Consider the following 21549-nt stretch of genomic DNA (forward strand, 5'->3'; position numbering starts at 1 on the left):
AGTTACTTCTGAAAATTTGGAAACTAGAGCTGTGAACAATCTATTTTTAGTGGCCATCTGCTCAGGTAGAAAAGCTGTTCCATTCAGCTTGCAGAAGACTTGAATCAACAGTACCGTTTTTAAGCCTTCTCCAAAATCATAAATAAAAGAAAACTTCCAGTGTTTTAAGTGTTTTGTGATCAGAGTGAGCTTCAAGGACTCTTACGTTTCAGCTGGCTGTGCAGGGGAAGCTCACAGCTATATCAGCTTTTTCATCACTGTAGGATATCGCCTATGGTCTAAGGAAGTGAAATGGGAGAGTGGATGAAACAAAACAGAAAGCCTTTAATAAATAGCTGTTTGCATTAGTGTATCTCTTAAGCATTACTGGAAAACTACAGAACTTTTCTTGGGCAAAAAAGAGCAATGTTAGTGCTTGCTAAAGGCCAAGTTCTTATCCTTCACACATGTAACTCCTGTTGACATCAGTGACAAGACCCAATCCTGCAAGGTCCTCCCTCACCTCCTGGAGTGTCAGCTCTCACTCTGACAGGAGTGTGGGTGCCCAGCACCACTTGAGCCAGGGAGACCAGCTGGACTTACTTACGCATCCCTGCCTTTTGGGTTGACACAATGCTGTTTTGTTTTAGCTTACATCCTTCTTGCAGACTAGTTCTCAGAGTTAAGTAACAGATATTAAGGGTATTTGTACGGTACAGATTCATTATCTCATTCTGGCAATATAAGTTACACTTAAACTGTATTTATAGCTACTTTAACTGACAGAGCAATGTAATGGTGCACAAGTATGACAAAGGAATTAAGCAGCTTGGGAGAGGGAGAAAGGATGTATTGTTAGATAAAAATCTGAATTCTCCCCTTGCAAGTACAAGCAAATTCCCACTGGAAAGGAATGTCACATTAGCAGATTGGACAAAAAAAAAAAAAAAGAGAGAGAAAGAAGTACACTGTAAGGGAATGCATGGTTTGAATTAAGATCTGAGTCCTGGCTGCCTTTCATTTCCACATCATAATGATGAAGCCCAATTTTTACTACATAAGCCACTGGCTTAAAAATAAATGCACATGGAATACTTTGATATTTCATGTGATAAAATTGCTAGGGAAACCCATTTCAGTATTTAAGTCCCTAGATAAAATAATCAGAACTGTTCTAATAGAAGCTGCTGAAAACAGTATTCCCTGGCCTTTGTGTGAGGGAGGGATGCATCTGTTTTCTGCAGAGCCATCCAGCCATCCATTTCTTGCCTTTGGTGTCCTCACTCCAAGACTATCGCAGCTGACCCGAGCAACTGAAGGCTTATTCACAAATAAATTTATCTGTGCTTTGGTGAATGAAGACCATTAAAAGGACTCTTACTGCTGGGCATAGAATAAAATCAAATATACTGATCAGTCCTCTCATCCATCTTTCTAAGCAGCAGAATTCTCTAAAATACAGCCAATCCTACATCTTTTACTCCCCCTAATTTTTACTTGAAAAGTGCAAGCTATCGTGCCCTGATATCCAAGTGACCCCAGCTTTTCCGAGCAGGTACTGAAAGACATGTTGTAGTCACAGTCTCTCATAGTGAAAGGTATCTAGCAATACTGACTGTGGTGCTGCAGATGGGCTCATTGGAACACAGTAAGATAAGCAGACTTTCAAATGCTATGTAAGGCTTTAAAGGGCAAAATAATCGTTGCTATATCTCCCAGATTTTCACAGGCAACTTGTGCGACGCACAGTGCAGCGGGACTCACCAGCTCTCAGTGCGACGTGCTTACTGCTGAGCTTCCAAACGTGCTCTGCTTTCTGCATTCGGGTCACTTTTGGAGTGTGGGGCTGCTTGTCTGGTTGTTTTAACTAGATAGATCACACACAGGCAGCAAACAGGCATCCGCGCACAACACCTGCCACAGGGTTCGAGGCTTGCCAGCTTAGGCAGTGCAGAGCTCCTCAGGTGCTGTTGGCTTCTGTTAGTGCCATGTTGCTGATGTCTGCTGATACTTCCCCCTTTGTGTTTTGCCCACCTAAACATAATAAGTAGATAACAAAGGAGATAAAGCTACTAACAGCAAGCAAAATGCAAGTTGGCTTTTTATTAGGAAGGTATATCAAGTGGCATCTTTGGGGTGATGAGCAGCGATATGATTCAAGGCCAAAAAAAGGAGCTGGAACTGCAGCTGGTCAATTAAAAATGGCAAACTTGCTGATCTGGTTTGTAGTGTTACCTGGTATGGACAAGAAGAATAGCAAAGGCAACAAGGGAAAATGATGAAGGAAGTGCTTTATGTCCTTCCAGATTATTTGGTAATCAACAGTGGTTCTGGGAAGGAATTTCTTTATCTCTTCTGCACTGAATTGTGCTGTCATTGATGTGATCTAATGTACAGTATCTGACTCACTTCACATCATCACAGTCACCATATAAATCATCCTGTCCTCTAAGAGATGCTGACAGTAATGTGTAGTTGTGGTTAATTTGTTTAGAGTGCAGTGAGTATGCGTTTGTGTGTGCGTATATGGAAAAGAGGAGGAAAGAATGGCTGGAGAGCCAGATAATCCCTCAAACTATTTGTTTATGCTTAATAATTAATGAGCACAGGCATTTGTCACCTCTGTGCTGGGAGCATCAGACATGAGACAGCAGCTTTTCAGGTAGGAAGGCTCCAATCCGTCTTCATCCGCTGATAGTAATTGGAGGACCTTGTCAGAGATTCAGAGGGGATTTATTGATGCAGTACATAGGATTTGCAGAAACAGCGCTTTGAAAGACATGGCACTAAATCATTTCTTTTTTCTTTCTTTTTTTTTCTTTTTGGCCTTTCAGAATTTATAATCATTTAGGAAAGTCACTTCCTTCCCCTGCCTTAAGCTTGCCTTGTAAATGAGGGGAGATGATCTTTTGCCAAATAGAATATTTGGGCTGATGCAATGCATTTTGGCAGGATTTGAGATTCTCTCTCCTTTCTCTCCTTTTTCTTTTCTTTTTTTTTCCTTTTAATTAATATCATCTGTAGTCTAAGCATGACAGCTTTGTGTGGTGCTGTGAGGAAATTGGTTCTTCCTATAAAAATAGGATCTCTATGAAATTAAAAAAACTCAGTGCTGACTGAAAATAATGGCTTGGCTATTGCACACCTCTCTTATCTACAGTAAATCACATGTTTGCCCACAAACCTCATTTCATTCTTCTCTGCATCTACTCCATAAAACCAGGAATACAAAGTCAGGTGAGACCTTCCCATTATGCAAGAAGTCCATAATAGAGCTAGGAAGAGATGCAGGCCTCCTCATTTCCTCAACCTTGACCCTATGAAATTTTCCAATCATTTTTTTCATTCTGCTCTCCAAAAGAGAGTGCCACTGGTAGACAATGTCAAGCCTGTAGTGATATATGCTTGAAATGATGCTGTTGTTTTTGCCTTCCATAAGTTCATGAAAAATAAGTGGACCTTTCTAATTATCTCTAGGATAAAGTGTGTTTCACTTAAAACAAACCTTTCTCCTGCTAAGTGGCATTTGTTCTATGAATCTCTTTCTTTCAGGTGAATCTTTTGCTCCAATCGTTTCTAACACACTGTGGTACCTCTCCAGTGGTACCTGAGGCTGTACTCCTCTGCTTTAGGGATAAGGAAGATACCAACCAGGGTGTCAGATTCCCTGAGGAGATGCATCTTTTTCTCTCCAAACAAATCCATAGAAAAAAATGTTGTTTACTTTCCCACGGCTGGGTTTGCTCCACCATAGACTTCTATGATGTAAATTCAAGCTGCAGCTCTGTGTTTCAGACTGTTCAACCATTTCAGGATTGTTTCTCCAATGAAAGACCAGCTGTTTTAATTTCCTTATGCACATCACCCTTCCCAGCTTTTGAGTTACCCTGGCTCCATTTCAGCTGTTTGAAGTGTATTTGAATCACCAAGTACTTTGCCTTCTTTCCTGTTGTGCCACAACTTATTTTCCCTCTTTCAGTCCCTTAAGAACTTGCTGATAGCACTTTGGAAATCAAATATTCAGTAATTCCAGCCTTCTGCACAGCTAAATGCCCCTTGCTGTTTTCATTGAAAAGCTTTAAATTTAACTAGAAGGGTAGCAATTCCCTTTGTTTATAACCATAGCATAACAAATTGTAACCAATTGAAAACCATATTAGGTTGTAAATTTGTATTATGACTGGATGTTAACAGGGTGGCAGTATTTTTTCCCAATGGTGATTTTCAGCCCAGTTGTTCTGATATACCCAAATGTAAAGTTATTAAGGCTATCGACAGTTTAAGTCGGGTGAAGAAAAGAAGTTTGGTTTTGTGTGAAGTTGCATTCCAGCAACCTGCCTGCATGTATTCTGGCTAAACAGGCAAGACTTGGAGCAAATGAAAAAATAAAGAAGTCGCCTGCAAAGAAAGCTACTGAGACATGGAGAAGTAAATATCTATATCATATGAATGGGATTTAAATGGTAAAGAGCTGACCTCTAGCTTTGTATTTGCTTCTAATGGTGACTTCTAACAATGCTACCTGCAGAGAACAAAGACAGTCCAGTTAAATCCAGGCCGCTTGTGTATCACAGAGATCACACCAGAATCCCCACAGTCCTCTCCATGACATAGAAATGCAGTCGAAACGCAGTGGACTTTTTAATTATCTTGAAAATAGAGTGTATTTCACTTAAAACAAACCCTTCTCCTGTAAAATGGCATTTGTTCTGTAAATCTTTTTCTTTCAGGTGAATGTTTTGCTCCAACCATTTCTAAGATGCTATGGTAGCTCCTTATTCCTGCTGAGATATTTATGCCCTGTTTAATCTGACAGCTCCCTGTGAAATCTCCGCCTGGGGAACATGAGGAGAATAAGTGTACTGTCAAGCGCCTCTAGTAATTTTTCTATTTGCCTCTTTCAGGTTTTGTATGGCAGGAAAGGTCTTCTTTATAAATCACGTAAATTGTAGCTTGTTAATGTTAGTATTGTATAAATCTCATATCAATTATTATTATTTTTTTTTGTCAAACATTTATGTGAAGGACAGCAATGGAATCTTAGTGAAAAAATGTGACCAATTTTCTGCCTCATCAGTTGAAGTGCAGGCATCAGTGCAGTGTAGAGCCGTTGTCTCCCATGTCCTCCTGCTGCCTTTCGGAGCTGAGGGGCTGATGAGCTGCAATGGTCTGAGCTGTTTATTTAAGACCCTGTCTTTAACCATATCCCTCTCCTTTCAGGAAGCTGTGGTAAGCACCTGGATTCAATTCAGTGACAGCTCTGTTACTCCCCTGGATATTTATGACTCCAAGGACTTCTCCCTTTCTGCTATATCATTAGATGAATCTGTTGTCTCGATCCATCAGAATGCTGCCTTAAAATGGCCAGTTGTTACAGCAGAAGGTGAAGGTCAGGGCACATTAATCAAGGTAGATATGATGATTTCCGAAGCCTGCCAAAAGTCCAAGAGGAAAAGTGTCCTGGCTGTTGGGAATGGCAACATCAAAGTCAAGTTTGGCCAGAATGATGCTGACCTCGATACAGGCGGAGATTATGATGCTGATGAAATTGAAAACCGTGCTAGCGACCGGCGGCACAAGGTGTCAGATCAGGAACGTTATGGTCAGGATGGACGACATTATGGTAGCTCTTCAGCAGAACGAGAGGAAAGCGCCATCAGGAAAGTCAGTACTACAGCAAAATCTGTAATAAAAAATAAAGTAATTAAAAACAATAGGCTAGATGGCAGCAAACTGTCAGATGATAGTCAGCTGCAGAACATTCCCATAGACTTCACCAATTTCCCTGCTCAAGTTGACCTCCCAAAAAGCAATGCAGGCATGGAGGAAAATGACCTGGTACAGACACATAGGGGCCTTAGTGATCTGGAGATCGGGATGTATGCACTGCTAGGGGTCTTCTGCCTGGCAATTCTTGTCTTCCTAATAAACTGTGCAACGTTTGCACTGAAGTACCGTCACAAGCAGGTTCTGGTGGAAGGACAGGCCACCATGACCCATTCTCATGATTGGGTCTGGCTAGGAAATGAAGCAGAACTGCTGGAGAACGCAGGAGATGTATCACCTCAGCAGGATGAGCACACAACTATTATCGACCGAGGGACAGGCTGCGAAGAGAGCAACCAGCTTCTGAATGGCAGTGCTCAGAAGAACATTCAGAGCCAGATTCATAGGTGTGCTGACTCAGGGGGCAAACTCGGAAAGGAACAGAAATCTGAACCTTTACATTCTCCAACATCTAAACGGAAGCGGGTTAAATTCACAACATTCACTACCATCCCACCTGACGATGGTTGTCCTACTGTCAACTCGATCCTAAGCAGCAATGATGATGATATTAAGTGGGTGTGCCAGGATATGGACCTGGGGGACTCCAAAGAGATACGAAAGTACATGGAGAAGTTCAAAGACAAAGTGTAGCTCCTTGCTGGTTTTATTGGTTTAACCACACCTTGATGCCTTCAGTTCTACAGTATATATTGGGACAGAAGAGGGGGAGGGGAAGGAATCCACAGGAGAAGTGATAAGGCAGTTTTTATAATCAGGGAAAGAAATTTGCCAAACTGTCCATGGTTTGTTTTTTGTTTCGTTTTTTAGCTTTGTTTTGTTTTTCCAGCAGATATTCTATCATTCATGGATTTAGGAAATGGAATATAAATAGCAGAAAGGAATAAGAAATTGGAGTGACCAGTATGATGAACTGGGCAAGGTGAGGTTGTGAAAATTTATTTGTGAAAATTTATTTTATGGGTCATCGTAATCATAATGATAATAATGTTTCAAAGTACCAAAAATATTTGTTAAAAAAAAGAACATAAGAGAGCATGAAAAGAATAAACAGGAGACAAACAATAACTTGTTTATATTTCTAATAAAAGATCAAGATTGTGGACACATGACCTGTAAGGAGACTTTTTAGATTGTTACTTGATTGTTTCTTTCTGTTCCTTCATTTGAAGTGAAGACATGTCCTTGTTATTAAGTGTGTGTAGGAGGGAGAAATTACCTGTTACTTTTATTTTTACTTTCTATTTGTCTTGCAAGGTGATCCTGAATCATTTTCCACATTGTATTTTTCTTTTAAGGATCTTTAAAAAACAGGAAAATTTGCAATTCAGTAAGTTTGCAGTGGACCAAGAATATTTTGTTTCTAAGTTAGCTATAAATAATTTCCTGTAATTTGAAGAGCTCAGAGGATAAATATTAACTCATAATTTCTGTGTGGTGTCTCTTCTAAAAGTATAAGCCTCAGTTGCTTCACACTAGCTAGAAATATGTTCTATTTGGAAGAAGTGTTAATTTTACTTGCAGGTTTGGTTTGTTTGTTTAGTTGTTTGTTCTAAATTTCCACAACCAAAGTTCCCATGTTTCACCAACGGAAGAAGGTGCTGTTTTATGTTAGCATTTAGAAGTAACAACTGATGGGAATGCCCCACTGGTACATTTTAAATATACCTGGAACTGAGACCATCATGGGCCAAATATGTACAGCCTGGATTTTATTTTTTGCCAATTCTATGAATTTATAATTTCATTCTGTAGTTTTCTGCTTATTCTAATGTCACCAGCTCTAATCAAGCTCTGAAAACTAGAAGAAGAATGGACAGAAAGACATTGATTTCCCCCGAATGTTTATGTCCTTGTACTGGAAGAGCTGGCCTCTGGACACACTGTTTGAAGGGAGGGAAATGTTACTGAACCAAGATCAAGAAATACTTGGAGCTATTTTATAGATACTTTTGCCATTGGACTAGCTCAGACTGAAAATTCTAGATTAGATTGTAAAGCTGTTGTTTTGAATAACAAAATACAAAACCAGTAATGAGTCTGAAGCAAATACAAAGTAGAGTAGTAGACTCTTTGTGTAAAGTGGCAGCACGTCCTCTCAGTGCCAGTTTACACTAATGGAGGATGCAGATCACAGTCTATGCAATGAGGAAACCACTGTCATCCAAAATCTTTTGTAACTGAGATAAGGTTGTTATAGCAAGCCTTTAGGCAAGCAGTATTATGTCTTGACTGTTAGCTGGAAGCACTTGCATTGTTTGTCAGTTCCTGTCTTTAGACCCATGTATTCCTTTTTTTAATTACTACATTCAGTAATTTGGGTTTTTTTTTTACTTGGACAAAATCAATCCTGCCACCCAGTAACATAGATGGACGTTTTAACAAGATATGCCTAGTATGCATTGTAGACTGAAAGAATGTAATATTTATTTATACGTTATACGAATTGTAATTAAAATGCTTTACATGGCTTGACAAATTCTCTTTTCTGAGGAGAAGGGGCCGTTTCTGTCATTTCTGTATTGAAGTATTGCATCTATTGCTGAACTATTGCGGAACACTGGGAAAAAAAAACTAAGCTGCTTTCTGAAGAGAGAAGAATAGAGATATATAGAAGTTTTTCACTGCTCTGACCCTTCCTTTGTGAACCATTTCCCCTTCCCACCCAACATGTGGTGATGATGATGGATGGCAGGAGAAGACAGCAGGCAGGCACAGTTCATGGCATTGTCACTATTAATCATGCTCATCTTCATGCCTACCCTCAGCATGAACAACTCCAGGAATCTTGCTTCTGATGTGTGTAACTTCCTTGCAGCCCAGTCATAATTAATTATGTTGCTTCTCTGATTGATACAGTAGGTTCAAATGGAAGCAAGTTGCACTGAATCACAACTGACATGTACAAAGCACCCTGTATCCCAGAGGACCCCCAGCTCCTTTACAAGCTAAGCACAGTGATGCATCAGCCACACCTCAGGGATCAGTATATCTTCCTGTGAAAATGCAGGTGTCTCTGAGGTGAAAAAGACATTTACAGCATGGAGCTGCAAAATACAGCAGGAGAGGAGCAAGAAAGATGGTATGGAACAAAAATAATACACTAGGGTAGCACAGACCTACACAGAGTATAATTGTATAAAATGCATTTTTAAGAAGGCAGAAGATGTTCGTAACAGCCCCAGTGCGTTACAGCACATATGAAGGATGGCACCTCCAGAAAATCAGCTCTCCCTTGCATTTTCTGGAATGCTAGTACAATACTGACTAGAGAGAAAAGGAGTGATTGCTAAATCACTATTTCTAGTCTGTGCACCCTGACTTTATTTTCAGCTGCTGAGTTTTTGCAGGATCAGAAGAGAAAATGGTATCTCCATCTAACATAATAAACAGTTGGTTACCGAGAGAAAAACTTAAGGGGAGACTTTATCTTGCTCTGTATTTTCGTGATGGCATGTGCATGTTTGTTTTGACCTTGCTGTCTCACCATATTAGCTAGGAAAAGTATTTCACAGTGAATAGAAACATTATTTCTAATTCACCTCCACTCCAAAACCTCAAATGTTTTTTCAAGAAAGAGGAACATTTTTTTTCATGGAAATGAGAATGGGAAAAAATTGAAAGTTTCCTAGGAGAAACTATTTTACAATCCCTTTCCATGAGCAGTGATGTAAATGTGTGTTGAAAGGCACATTGTGTGTGTCTTTGCACACATTAGTGCAACTCAGGTTGGATTCAACTTTTCCAAAGAGGAGCACAGATATTTTGTTAACAGTAGGAAAGTTATAGTTTATTCAGTGAAATAATCACAGTCGTTTCCTTTGTTTGTTGATTGTATAGTTCTCTGTTTGGTGTAGATTCAGACTTAGGCTGTTTGAGATAACTGCCCTTTGAAAAAAAGGTACTTACTGTGTATAGTGATGTTCACTGCAGCATTGGCCAATGTGCAAGTGGTACCTTCTTTAAGACCAAATTTTTTTGACTATTAGCCATATATAAGTTCTCAATTGCGTTATTTTATCATGGGATTTGAATTAGAAGAAGTTGTCTCTGTAGAGTGCCTCCCAAGCAGGTGCTTTTGGAGCCTCACACACATGCGGCTGCTTCGCCTGCAGCCTGCAACGCAGGGCTGGACCTGTGCCATTCCCCCGTGCATACGGCATTTTACACACACTGCGGATTACCATGGACATTCGTTACACTTCTGACTTGTTATCTTGTCTGTGCCATAATAATCACTTCTCAAATAGTGACAGTCACATACAACTGCCAGCATAAGCACATGCCACGGCCGAAAGCAGAGGCATAAGCAGCAGTTTTAGAAGTGCTGCAGGATTCTTAGGGCAGCCGGAGGAGCCACTTCCCCAGAGCAAACTGAAATGGAAACAAAGCATCCCTGAAGCACTTGCAATGTTTTTCTCTGTTGCTTTTTCACTAACACATGCCAGTTATTGATGTCTTCTAGTTCTCAGGTTATCAACTGATGGATTTCAGCTAACCTCCACAATGGCTACAAGGTGCGGTTTTAAAGATGTAAGAGGAAGACACCTGACATACTGCCTATCTTAACATGACATTGTCCTATGGTGAACAGGAAGAACCACAGCTCCGGGCTCTGCAGCAGATATGCAATAATAATTGAAATGTGGAAAATGGGTTCAGACAGGGTGAGGTATGTTTAACCACAGGCTTGCACCATGCAAGGCCTGCGGGGTTGGGGGTGGGAGAAGGAAGGACTCAAAGAAGCCTTTCCAGACCCAAGATCCTGCATCAACTATTTTGCTAGTCACAAATACAGTGTTTCTGTCTAGATCCACACATGGCGTAAATCTGTGCGTCTCCATTGAAGCCATCTGGTAGAGCCACGTTAATGGAGAGCAGCTGGGAGTCTGGGCCTTTGATTTTATACATATGAAAAGTCCTTGAGGGTTTAGGAAAAGTTATTTTGAAGCTGTCTTGCCACATGGTGGAACTGAACTTACATACTTCCTTGGCTGAGGGGTTGGTTTGCTCCTGCCATGGAAATGAGAAGAGAGGTGGCCATGGGAGAGCTGGGCTCTGCTGCCTGGAGTAGGAGGGATGGGGTGACGACAACCTCTCCTGGCTGGTCTCTTCAGCAGCAGAAACCATTTTATGTATTTTGATATTTCCTTTAGTAACAGGTGCCAGCCTGACTATGAGGACACTGATTCAAATGAAGTCAGCAAGGCATCTGTCTCTTGCTGCTCCCAGCAGCCTGCTGCCTCTCAGGTACCCGCTGCCTCTACCCTCACCTCAATTTGGGCCTGGCTGAGCAGCGGGGGAGAAGGGTTTGAGGTGTTTATGGCTGCTCCTCCCCAGTCCACTAGCATGCAGCTTTAAAAGTGCCTGTGCAGTGGTGAATTTGAAGAGAGGGAGAGGGTCACTCATAGGAGCTGTGCAGCGTGGACAGAACAAAGCCGGCCCTGCTGGCACTGCCGTCTGGCAGGAGCCAGGCTCTGCACAGAGCCATTTCCTGAAGCCAAAAGAAAGCTCCCCTTATTTCAAGAACCTCAAGGTGGCCCCTAAATTTCTCAAAGTTACAACCTAATCCTGCAAGACCCCTGGCTGGGGAGGGGGCCTGAAAGCTGCTGCTGCTTCTCTCGGGAGGTGCAGCAGGGCCTGATGCCTTCCCAGGTACACAAACGCGTGAGAAGGATTCGTGGTGCAGAGCAAGATGGAAATTCAGGGCATTCCTCACTTGTCTGCACAGAACTACTAAACACACGGGAACAGTTTGTAGAATATGTAAAGGCCATTAAACTTTTCCAAAATAAGGCTTCCATTTTTTCAGAGGGAAGAAGAGCAGGCAGAGGGGTCTTCTTTCTTTTCCTGGGGACTTGACACTGTGATTCTCTGCTACTCGTAGGTGGAGGCCACCAGGCTTGTACAGTCTGACTGATTCCTGTAACGTGCGGCTGAAGCACAGTATGTCTTCCAAACAGCATGGTTTCTGTGAGGAGAGGCCTTATTTCCAGAGGCAAGGGAGAGAATTAAAAAAAAAAAAAATGCAGTCCTGACATCACATTTAATTTTTCTGAATCTGCAGGACGTGGCACTTTAGAGACAGCAGCAGGCGTGCAAATTTTTCAATTTATCTTCCTCTGACCAAAAATTCCGTCAAAGCCCGTTTCTGAGCAAGCCGGCGTGAAGGATCCTCTCGGCAGGGAGGAAACCACCAGGCTGTGAAATAGCATTTATTTGAAACTCACATTGGGTCAAATGTCAGGATTTACATTTCTGAAGCTTTGCCGCGCGGCGGCTGCAAAGGCCCCGGGACGGGGGCTCCGACCGGCGCTGCCGGCAAGGGGCTGCGCTTGCCTGGGGAGGGCACCGCACCGCGCATCTGCAAAGATAACGTGCTGCAAGGTATGTCTTGAGGAGCCAGGATGGAAATTCATTAATAATAAATCTGTGCTTAGAAGGGTGCCTGTCACCTCCAACGTGAGGGGGGCCTGCGCTCCCGGAGCGGAGCCGGTGCTCGGCCCCAGGGCGCCCGAGGCGGGGGAGCTCAGCTGGGCCTGGACGAGGCCTGGGGCTGCCTGCCCCAGGGGAGGTAATTAGTGAAGTCACCTGATGAAGGTGTAATTAGTGAAGTCACCTGATGAAGGCAGCAATGAGGAGCACAGCCTGGTGGGGAAGGGGGCTCCATGGCTGAGATGTGCTGCTTCTGCGTGGTTAGAGGTGGCCCAGGTAGGAGAGTGGTGGCTGCTGGGGGCAGGAGAAGAAGAAGAAGAAGAAGGGATGCTCGGGAGCTGCTGGTGCAGGCAGGACCTTGGTGGAAAAAGTGAGTCTTGCTTTATTTAGGATTTTTTATTATGGGGCTGTGTTTGGGGGGAGGGAGAAGCCTTGCTGCCTGCTTAAGTACCCCGAGGCTGAGAGCGGGCAGGAGGAAAGCACGCAGGTTCTTCGTGTGTCACCCGGGGCAAAGAAACAGCCCCCGCCGCAGGCGTGAAACAGAGCCCGTGTGTGCCTGAGCAGGTCGGGGCTCGGCAGGCTGTGTCCTCGCTTGGGAGCGAGCAAGCCCTGAAAGCCCCAGCTTCCAGGGTGAGGCAGAAGGTGAAGGCTGCCTCTGTGCTGCCAGTGCCGCTGCCCACGCCGTTCGCGGCTCCCGGGCGGTGCAGGCCGCATTCGTGCACTCGTGGTGGGGGTGAGCTGCCATCCCCGGCGCTCCAGCCTGCTGTCTCCCCTGCTGCATGTGAGAACTTCCATGGCAGGAGCAAACCATCCTGAAAGTATGGTTTTGTTTGCCCTTTGCCTCGTTTCAAAGGGCCTGAAACGTGGCAGGGCCCCTCACGGCTGCTGGGGTGGGATTTTCACGGCGTGAAGCTGGGCACATGCGTTCGGTGACGCAGTGTGAGGTGTGCAGGGCCGCCGGTGATGGAGAGGAGACCTGGGGCAGCCTCGCCCCGGCCGCGCGGTAGAGGAGCCTTGCAGTGACCGCTCTTGGTCTTGCGCTTGCTTCTGTTTTGAAAAGGACCTTGCAGAAGAGAGCCCAGGTGGCAGCTGGCTGTGTAACCCGGGTGGTCACAGGAGCAGGATGTGGGGATGGACTGAGAGCTAGTTTACTAGAGTGTAAGCAGATGCCAAATCCTCGTGCTCCTTTGGGGATCCTGATCCCTCGTGCTGGGCTGCACTCGCTAGAGTGACTTCTCTCGTGCTTGAGATACATGTGCTGGAGCTGCTGGGCTTTGGGGGGATGCTTCTCTGTGATTCAGATCCTTCGATGAGGAATTCTTCATTGGAGAAATTTTTCTTACGCTCTGGGAAAAAGTGGTGTTACTAGTCTGGAAAAAATACTTGAGAATTCCCAGCTCACTCTCACAATAAAAGTCTGACCCTAAATTTTACAAGCCTAAGGTTCATTTGCCAAATGCTGGGGAGGCTTTCAACTGAGTGGGTTTTGAATTTAAGCTGTTGCTGGCAGGATTAGGGAAAGGAAACATTTTCTGTCTCTGTGAACAGCTGCCCTGGGGGTACACCAGTTTTTTATACAGTACCATGATGGAAGTGTTTAAAAGAGAGATGAGCAGAGCTTCAAGCCAATATATGCGTTATAGTTGGATTGGAATACATTGTGACAAATGATGGGAGCAACTTCATATTTCTGTGGCAATCTCACTGAAGAGGGGAAAGACTGGTGCGGTAAAAACAGCAAAGAAGCCTTTTGGGAAATTGGACATGATTAATGGAGAGCAGAAATATCTTTTGTTCTAGCCAGAATAAACATTTATTCTCTGCTTCTGGAGGACAAGACAGAGAGGGGCTTTCATAAGAACCTAGCTGATCTGTTTGACCAGCCTTGACAGTAGATCCTGGCATGTGGTGAGACCTCCCCAAACCCAGATTTGCAGGGGTGACTCAGTACAGAGGGTGGAATGAGAAGTGGAGCAAGCTAGCAAGTTTTAGAAGAGGATCTGAGAAAGCTCCTAGTCTCAGAAGTACTGGATGGGCTGAGATATACCTAAAAGATTGTGAACACTAGAGCAGAGAGACTGTTTAATAGCTTTAGCCTTTTAAAATCCATGACACCCTAGAAGAGCGTTTAAACTAAGAAAAATCTCACTCTTTCCTGAAAGACTGAAGTGAGATAAAATTCCAGGGATTGTTTCTCAGTGTGAAAAGCTTGTCAATGTTTGTTCCACATCACAAACTGGAGTTGTAAGTTTGGCCACAAGATGATTAGACAAGTTTCTGGTACGTGCATGCTGAAACATCTGACATTGCAAAGCCAGCACTATCCTGAATCCACACTACCTGCTAATTCCCTCTGATATGGCTTTACTTGATCCTGCAAAGGCTTCCTCTGAAAGCGCATGTTCCTCTGAGCAGCAAGCGTCCTGGCTCACCTTCAGCTTCTGGGAATAGTTAGACTTTGGTTTAATTTGAGAGACAACCTGAAAAAGGTGCTCAGAATTGGAAAGCAGGAATGCACTGACCAAAGCAGTTCATCCATAAAGCTGTACCCTACTTGCTAGGCTGGAAATGGTACAGTCATCCTCAGCACTTCCTTCTCCCTTGCCAATCTCCATGACCAAGTAGCCAAAGTAGCAAGACTTTCTCTGTTCTGAAAGGCTCCTAAGCTGGATTTCAATGCTTAAAAATAAGCTGTCAGCAAAGATGCAGCAGTAGAGACCAATTATGATGCAAATTAGCAAATAACTCTTTCTTATTTTGGACAAACTTGGACCCATTCTTTTTGTGCTTATGCTAGCGAAGTATTAAAGCTCTTTGTAAGAAACTGCAATATTAAAGCCAGCTACAAGCATCATAGGGATAAGATGTCTGACAGTACATTCAGCTGAGCCATATCAAGTTGCAAAGGCAGCCTGTGCTGGTTCTTCCCCTGGCTGTGGGAGGGGATGCTTTGCACCCTGCCAGGCAGCTTCCACCCAATATAACAGCTTTCTGGAGGTGCAATAATGCACTTAGTTGATAGCTGCTTCTCCCCCTTCCCTCCCCCCCCCCCCCAAAAAAAAGGTGAAGGTAGGCTCCTGTTCTGCCCCTTTTTTGTTGGTGTGGTTGTGACTGCACCCCTGCCTGTTGCAGGGCATGCAGCAAACTGGCTGCATGCAAAACAGAGAGCAGGGGATGGAGAAGTGTCTGTGTGATTTGGCTGCTGGGGTGGCCCTGCAGCATCCGGCTTTGTGCTGGAAGATTGAAACTTGGTAATCTGAATTCAACTACATGTGAATAGCAACTGAATTCCTAAAAGCTGTGATTTAGGTTAGACTCCTTCATAACCAGAATGCAGCATTGTAATTATCTGTGCACTATTTGGCAGAATAGGAAGGGAAATTCTACAGAAGGCTCTTGGTTATTTTGCTGGTATAATAGAGTTGGCCTAAAAGATGAGGCACCTGGCTGAGAAATCCCTACCATTGGCTGCTATCATACTCTTACAAAAGCAAGAAGTGAATGAAAAGTCTTGTGAGAGAAGAGATTAAGTAAAAGCTTAAACTGTATAAAAGAAAGGATTGCTTTTTAGTTTTTTGGGGGGAGTTTGTAATGTGCGTGTAACTTCCCTGTCTGTTCTGGTCTCTTTGCCTGGTTCCCATCGTCATGGGAAGGAGCAGTAGCACTGTAGGTACCAAAGCCTGGACTGGTGCTAACACCTAAGGAACTGTATAATGAACTGTCCAAATAACTGAGACCTCAATTATCATTTATAGTGACTGATTCTGGGAGCAAGTCATAATTAAATGCTATATGATGACAGGCAACGTTTTGGTTCCTAAGTAGAGTTGTACAGAGTCTAATTGGACTGCTGCACTGTATGCAAAAAGCTCCATTCCAGACAGGCACTGAAAATGCTATGCAGCTAATGACCATCACTTCAGTGTCATTTAATAGTAATAGCTATAGGAGCAGAATTATTTGGGAACTCTTCTTTGGTTATTATGACACTATAGATCTTATAAAACTGAGCTGAAGTTACCATAATGATGAGACTCTATTAATTTAATATGATATTGCTACAGGGTCTTTTCATGGAGTGTCTGAAAAGATTAATATTTTTTAACAGAAACACTTTGGCAAATCAAGGCACCATTTCCCATCCTTCCACTCCACTCCACCCCTGCATTTTGGAATCTGCCATTTACTTTTTCCATCATGCCTCTAGGTTCGTCATACTACATCCGTCAGCATAACGTGAGTTTTACATGTGTTTTTTAAAGTGCTACAAGAATATCTGCTCTGCTCTGTAACGTATTGATTGTAGTAGTAGTTGGCTTTAAAATACACTTCAATAAAAACAAGATTGTATTGGGGAAAAGGGCTTTTCGGAAACCCACTAAGCAGACCAGAATGAGCTGTTCCCCAAATGCTGTTCCTTGTGACTGTATCTGTAGCTGCCAGAGCTCTGGGGCTTTTTCCCTTGGGTAGTGCTAATGGGACCCAGACAGTGGCAATCAAGTACATGTGAGTGAGGGTTTATTGGGTTCCTTCTGTTACCTGATCCTGCATAGGACGTCCTCAAATCAACGCAAGGGCCTGTTATTCCTTGTTGTATGATTGCAGGTAGCTCAGAGGAAATGCTGAAGTTGAATGTCTGTGCTCTGACTGCTGCCGCTCCACAAGGCTGCCTTGATTCTTGCTCCATCAGCAAAGTCTGTGGACTCGGGTTTAATCTGGGATTGTCTTGTTGTTTGTGGCTGAAGGGAAGGCACCTAGACATGTGCTGATGAAATAGCCAGCTTGTCTCAAGTGGGAAGGAGTTAAATATTTATATAAGAATTACGAGTTTGTCACTCTGTAAAAGTGGCCAGAGTGAATTATCACCCAGGATAATGTGCTGTTGTGAGTGATTGCTGTGGTCCATCATAGCAGTGAATGGTTACTAGGTGTAGCATTTCTCATTAAATTGCTCAGAGCGTTGTGTTCACACAAGTCTCTGAGTACAGACCTCTTCTAATACGAATTTTCAGGGAGCCCTCCATATTTCAGGTTGCTTTCTGGCAGTCCCTGCAGTAGCATCATCTGTCCATACAGAACTGACTGATACAGTAGGGCTCATTTATTCAGCTGCTACTCATAAAAAGAGCAGATTAAAACACAATTATTCAGACCCTTTAGAAAAGGCTAAGAAGGCAGAGGGGTTTTTCTTTCCTTTTAAGTCCTTTCTTCCCACTCTATTCCCACCTACCCCTAAATGGGAACCAGCTGAGGTAAAAAATCCAGTATAATTAAACTGAGATGGTGGGAAGTGCAGCACTGAAGCTGCAGATATCAAGTGCCTTTTCTCACAGTGTCATTCTCCTCACTGGAGCAGGTATGGGAATATCCTGAGGTCTTTCTGTGGGCCAGGCCTTGCATTAGTGGGCTATTCCTGCCTCTGCAGCTTCTGAAATGCAATACTTATTGGCAGAGGCAATGGCATGCAAGCTCCACCACTAGCATCTAACTAGCTGAACAGTAGTTAAATATTCCTGTGTTGCATGTTATGTTAATTTATATAGGGACTAGAAGTCAATGCAATATATGTCTGCAGTTGTATAAGCTCCTGAGAAGTGGTGGGAAAGACAGCATTAAAGTGTATACAGAGAGAGCAGAGGAGGAGGGAGAGAGATTATATGTATTCACTTCTTGCATCTTATTTTAGATCAATGTTTTTAATATCCTGATTTAAATTGCCCTTAATTTTGGATTTATGAATCAAGTTATGCTTTGAAATAACCAGTCCTGTGTAGTTACAGATTTTATTAAAAAGATGAGCAAATAAATATGAAACGAGCATATTACTAAGCTAATATACTATAATTTCACTGACCTACCAGAAAGGAATAATGCAGCAATCAAACAAAAGCTGTGATTAAAACTGAATTTATAAATCAGTGGATTCAAATTAACAGTTCACCAAATTAAACCAGCAGGTAATCAGATTTTGTGATAGGGCTGATGCTAAAAGGAATTGCTCTGTGTTGACCTTGTTGGAAAGATGAGCTTGGTGATCCGCAAGGTCTTCAAGTGATGACGCAAACCAGTGCTTCAGCCAGTACAGCCCTTTAGCAGGTGAAGGGCACAAGCACATAGAAGTGGGTGCAGATGGGACAGTAAATTAAGCCCTTTTCAGGGTGTTTCTCAGTGCAGACAAATGCAGATAATTGATTTGCATATATATCTTGCATGTAATTACTGGCATATGCAGCAAGTGTGTGATCTGTTCAAGTCTGATTTTCTTTTCCCATTCCTGCTCTTGCTCTTTTCCTTCAATAATGCTGAATCTTTCAGTGCACTTGTTCTTCAGGTAGTGATTAACTTATATGCGACCTTATTCCTCTGTAGACTTTTCAGGTTGGTCAGAAAGAGGGAACATTCACAGCCTGGTGTTCCCTTCCAGGATACTATCAAAATGCATACCAGCCTCAACTACAAACCATTTCCTAGCAGGAGAGGGTGTTTATGGAGGGAGGGAAGAGAGCCAGAGCTCATCAGCTCTCTATTGTCGAGTCTCAAGGTAGTCACAATAATGCATGGAGAACTTTGGAGGGACAAGGCGGTTATTTTTTTTTCTGCCTCTCTGCTTCTGGATCAGTTTTAGTATGAAGCAGGGTTGCACAGTGGCAGCATGAGCCTTGCATGGCACAGCAAGGGCTATCACAAGTGACCTCTTTACTGTTAACAAAGCAGGTTTTATAAAATAACCATGGGTACTTCCAGAAATATTCCTTGATACTAGTATGAGAGCAGAGGGGGTGGAAACCAGCCAGAAAGCCTGATGTCAGCCTTTTAGCTGAGGTAATGAACATAAAAATCTCTGTATGCTGAGAAATCATTTTAGGAAAAAGTATTAACCTAGTTAGCCCATTTGTCTCTTCTCTCATCAAGTGTCTTTTTAGCAACAGTTATTTCCTGCCTTGAATTAGGAAGCTAATATAGGTAATGTTATAACTTGTGTTTTAGTCATTAGAACAAGTTGTCTTGCTCCTAAGAATAAATTGTCTTCAAGCACTTTCTGAAGCTGGGTAGAACTCAGATTTGCCCGCTCTCTGTCTGTTTGGCCTAGAGAGCTTCATTGGGATAAACTGACATAGTACTGCAAGATTCAGTAATGGATCTCTGGCTATTTAGTAGAAAATTCAAAGTAAGGAGAGCAAAATTGTCACAAATTTCAATACAGGCTCTTTACAATAAAGTTAGAATTCAGTTACAAATAATGCAGGAGTTCTTCAAGGGCAAAACAGTTGCACTGAAGTGGCACATGAGTAATAGTGTACTTAGATGTTTAATTGATGGTTTAGTTGATTGGAAAAGAAAAATGATGGTTGAACAAGGCTTAATATAACTTTGGTTTTAAAAAGTCCTACAAAAATGCTTGCTAGTAGTTTCAGAGCCCGGTGACTTAATTAAGCAAGTCTAATTAGTTCAGTTTCATGCAGAATTGTAAATCTGCTAGAATTTGAAGTTACTGAATCTCTTTCAAATATTGGTGATACGATAGTTAAAAATGCATCCTAAAGGCTTTTGCAGACCCAGTGTTAATCCACTGCAGTAGAAATTCTCCCTCCAGCTCTGGGGTGGAGGTCCAAATTTGGAAGGTACATTAGGAATGCTGCTGAGCACTATGGAAGAGTGAGGGCTATTTCAGATTCTAGACCTTTCAGTGATAGGTGCTTAAATCCATTGGCTTTGATGGGGGACACGGTGTTTAAGAAAGCCTTTGACCCCTCTAGTTGCAATGACAATGTGTTGGACCAGTCATCTGGAACTTATTTATTTCACCAAGGGCTGCGCACCAGATGATTCTCCTAACTGAATCCAGGCTCTCACGTCCAGGCACCATCATTCTGACTGTACTGTTACCTTGCTTGTCTTGCCACCTCAGAAAAGTTGCTCTCCTTTCTTTGTGCATTTAATTTCAGGCCATGTAAGAATCTCTTGTCTTGCATGAGTGAAAGAAAGCGTTTCTGAGAAGAATGGGGACCGTTAATAGTGGTCAAGAACTCAGTCTCAAACTTGAGGGGTTTTGGCAGGTAGGATGACAACCTGAGGACCTCATTCTAGAGTTCTCTTGGAAATAAACCAAATTAAACCATTGGAAAAGTGTCCCCTCCCAATCCTGGACAAAATGTCTTGGAGCAGATTTATCTTATGAGTCCTTGAAACAGACTTGCAGTTTGACTGGAGAAGATAGCTTTTATAAGTCCCCAGACTCCAGTGTGTGATCTAGTGGGAAACAGTTCATGCCAAGTACCCAGTTCTGAGTTACTAGAACTTAGCTCCAGAAAATCTTGATCCTGGAGTTCATCTCTGGCTTTCCATATAGCAGAAACATTAGCAAATACCTGGCAGAAAATCTTCAAGCTGAAAGAACAGGACTCACTTGGCATTACGCAGTGCCCCTTAGGACTAGGCACTCTGTCCTGGGCTTCAGTCCAGAGTTTTCATCATTATAATGTTTATGAAGAAAAAATTCTAATGCATCCATTATGAGAAAAAGATAGCTCTAAGATTTCAAGGTTAATTGAAACTAGACTATTGGGGAGAAGATAAGGAAGGTGTGTGATCCTAAATAGCTAAGAAGAAATTTCTCAGCAAAGTAAATGCTAACCTGGCACAGTAAAGGGAAAGCAGCAAGTGCTCACCTAGGCAGAAACCTTGGCCAAGAAAGCAAGATGCAATTAGCTGCTTAACCAATGTAAAGATACCATCAGCATGTAAGAGTACTTCGTATACGGTGCTCTGGCATACAGTACTATTTGCCAGGAGGTGGCACTCAAAGTTAGGCATGCCTACATGCTCTGGAGCCTTATCTACTTGCTTCTAATCCGTTGGGTGACAATTTAAGCACGTGAAGACCTAGAGGTGATGGAGTTCAGTATGACTCAAAGTTTTGTGAGAGGCTACATTTTTTTTTATATACACCTGTAAGAGGCCTGTCTTCCCATTTGATCTTGGTGACTTTCAAGCTCTGTTGAGAGACTTCTGATTTCATGACATGGTTTCAGTGTTGCTGTATGTCCCTTGGGAAAAGGAATCTGTGCTTTGATAGTTCCTGTGATGTGTGAATTTAGAGAAGAGCTGAAATTTCTGTCTACAAATACAGATGCAGGATTGTCATTCTGTATAGCTAAGCCTTGGCTGTGTCTGGAATACTAGCTTCAGGATCTCTTGTAGTAATTAAGTGGAAAAAATGGAACTCTTCTGAATGAATCCCTGCTATAATTATGACATTTCGTCTTCATTTTCAGCTGATATGTTTTACACCTTAGGCAGAGCTGCTTTTCTTAATGACAAGAAAAATGACTAGCTTCCTGATATATC

At 42.7% G+C, this 21549-nt stretch overlaps 1 protein-coding gene across 1 annotated transcript in view; it reads left to right on the forward strand.

The window, feature by feature from the left end:
• TMEM132C (transmembrane protein 132C) overlaps positions 1–8223 on the forward strand; it is a 207047-nt gene extending 198824 nt beyond the window's left edge. Inside the window, exon 9 of the mRNA XM_062589914.1 lies at positions 5200–8223. Within this exon, the coding sequence (XP_062445898.1) occupies positions 5200–6399 (1200 nt within the window). The 3' untranslated portion in view covers positions 6400–8223. The remainder of the gene's footprint in view (positions 1–5199) is intronic.
• Positions 8224–21549: the final 13326 nt, after the last annotated feature.

Source organism: Rhea pennata, chromosome 17 (assembly GCF_028389875.1).
Source record: "Rhea pennata isolate bPtePen1 chromosome 17, bPtePen1.pri, whole genome shotgun sequence".
In the NCBI taxonomy this organism is placed as follows: domain Eukaryota; kingdom Metazoa; phylum Chordata; class Aves; order Rheiformes; family Rheidae; genus Rhea; species Rhea pennata.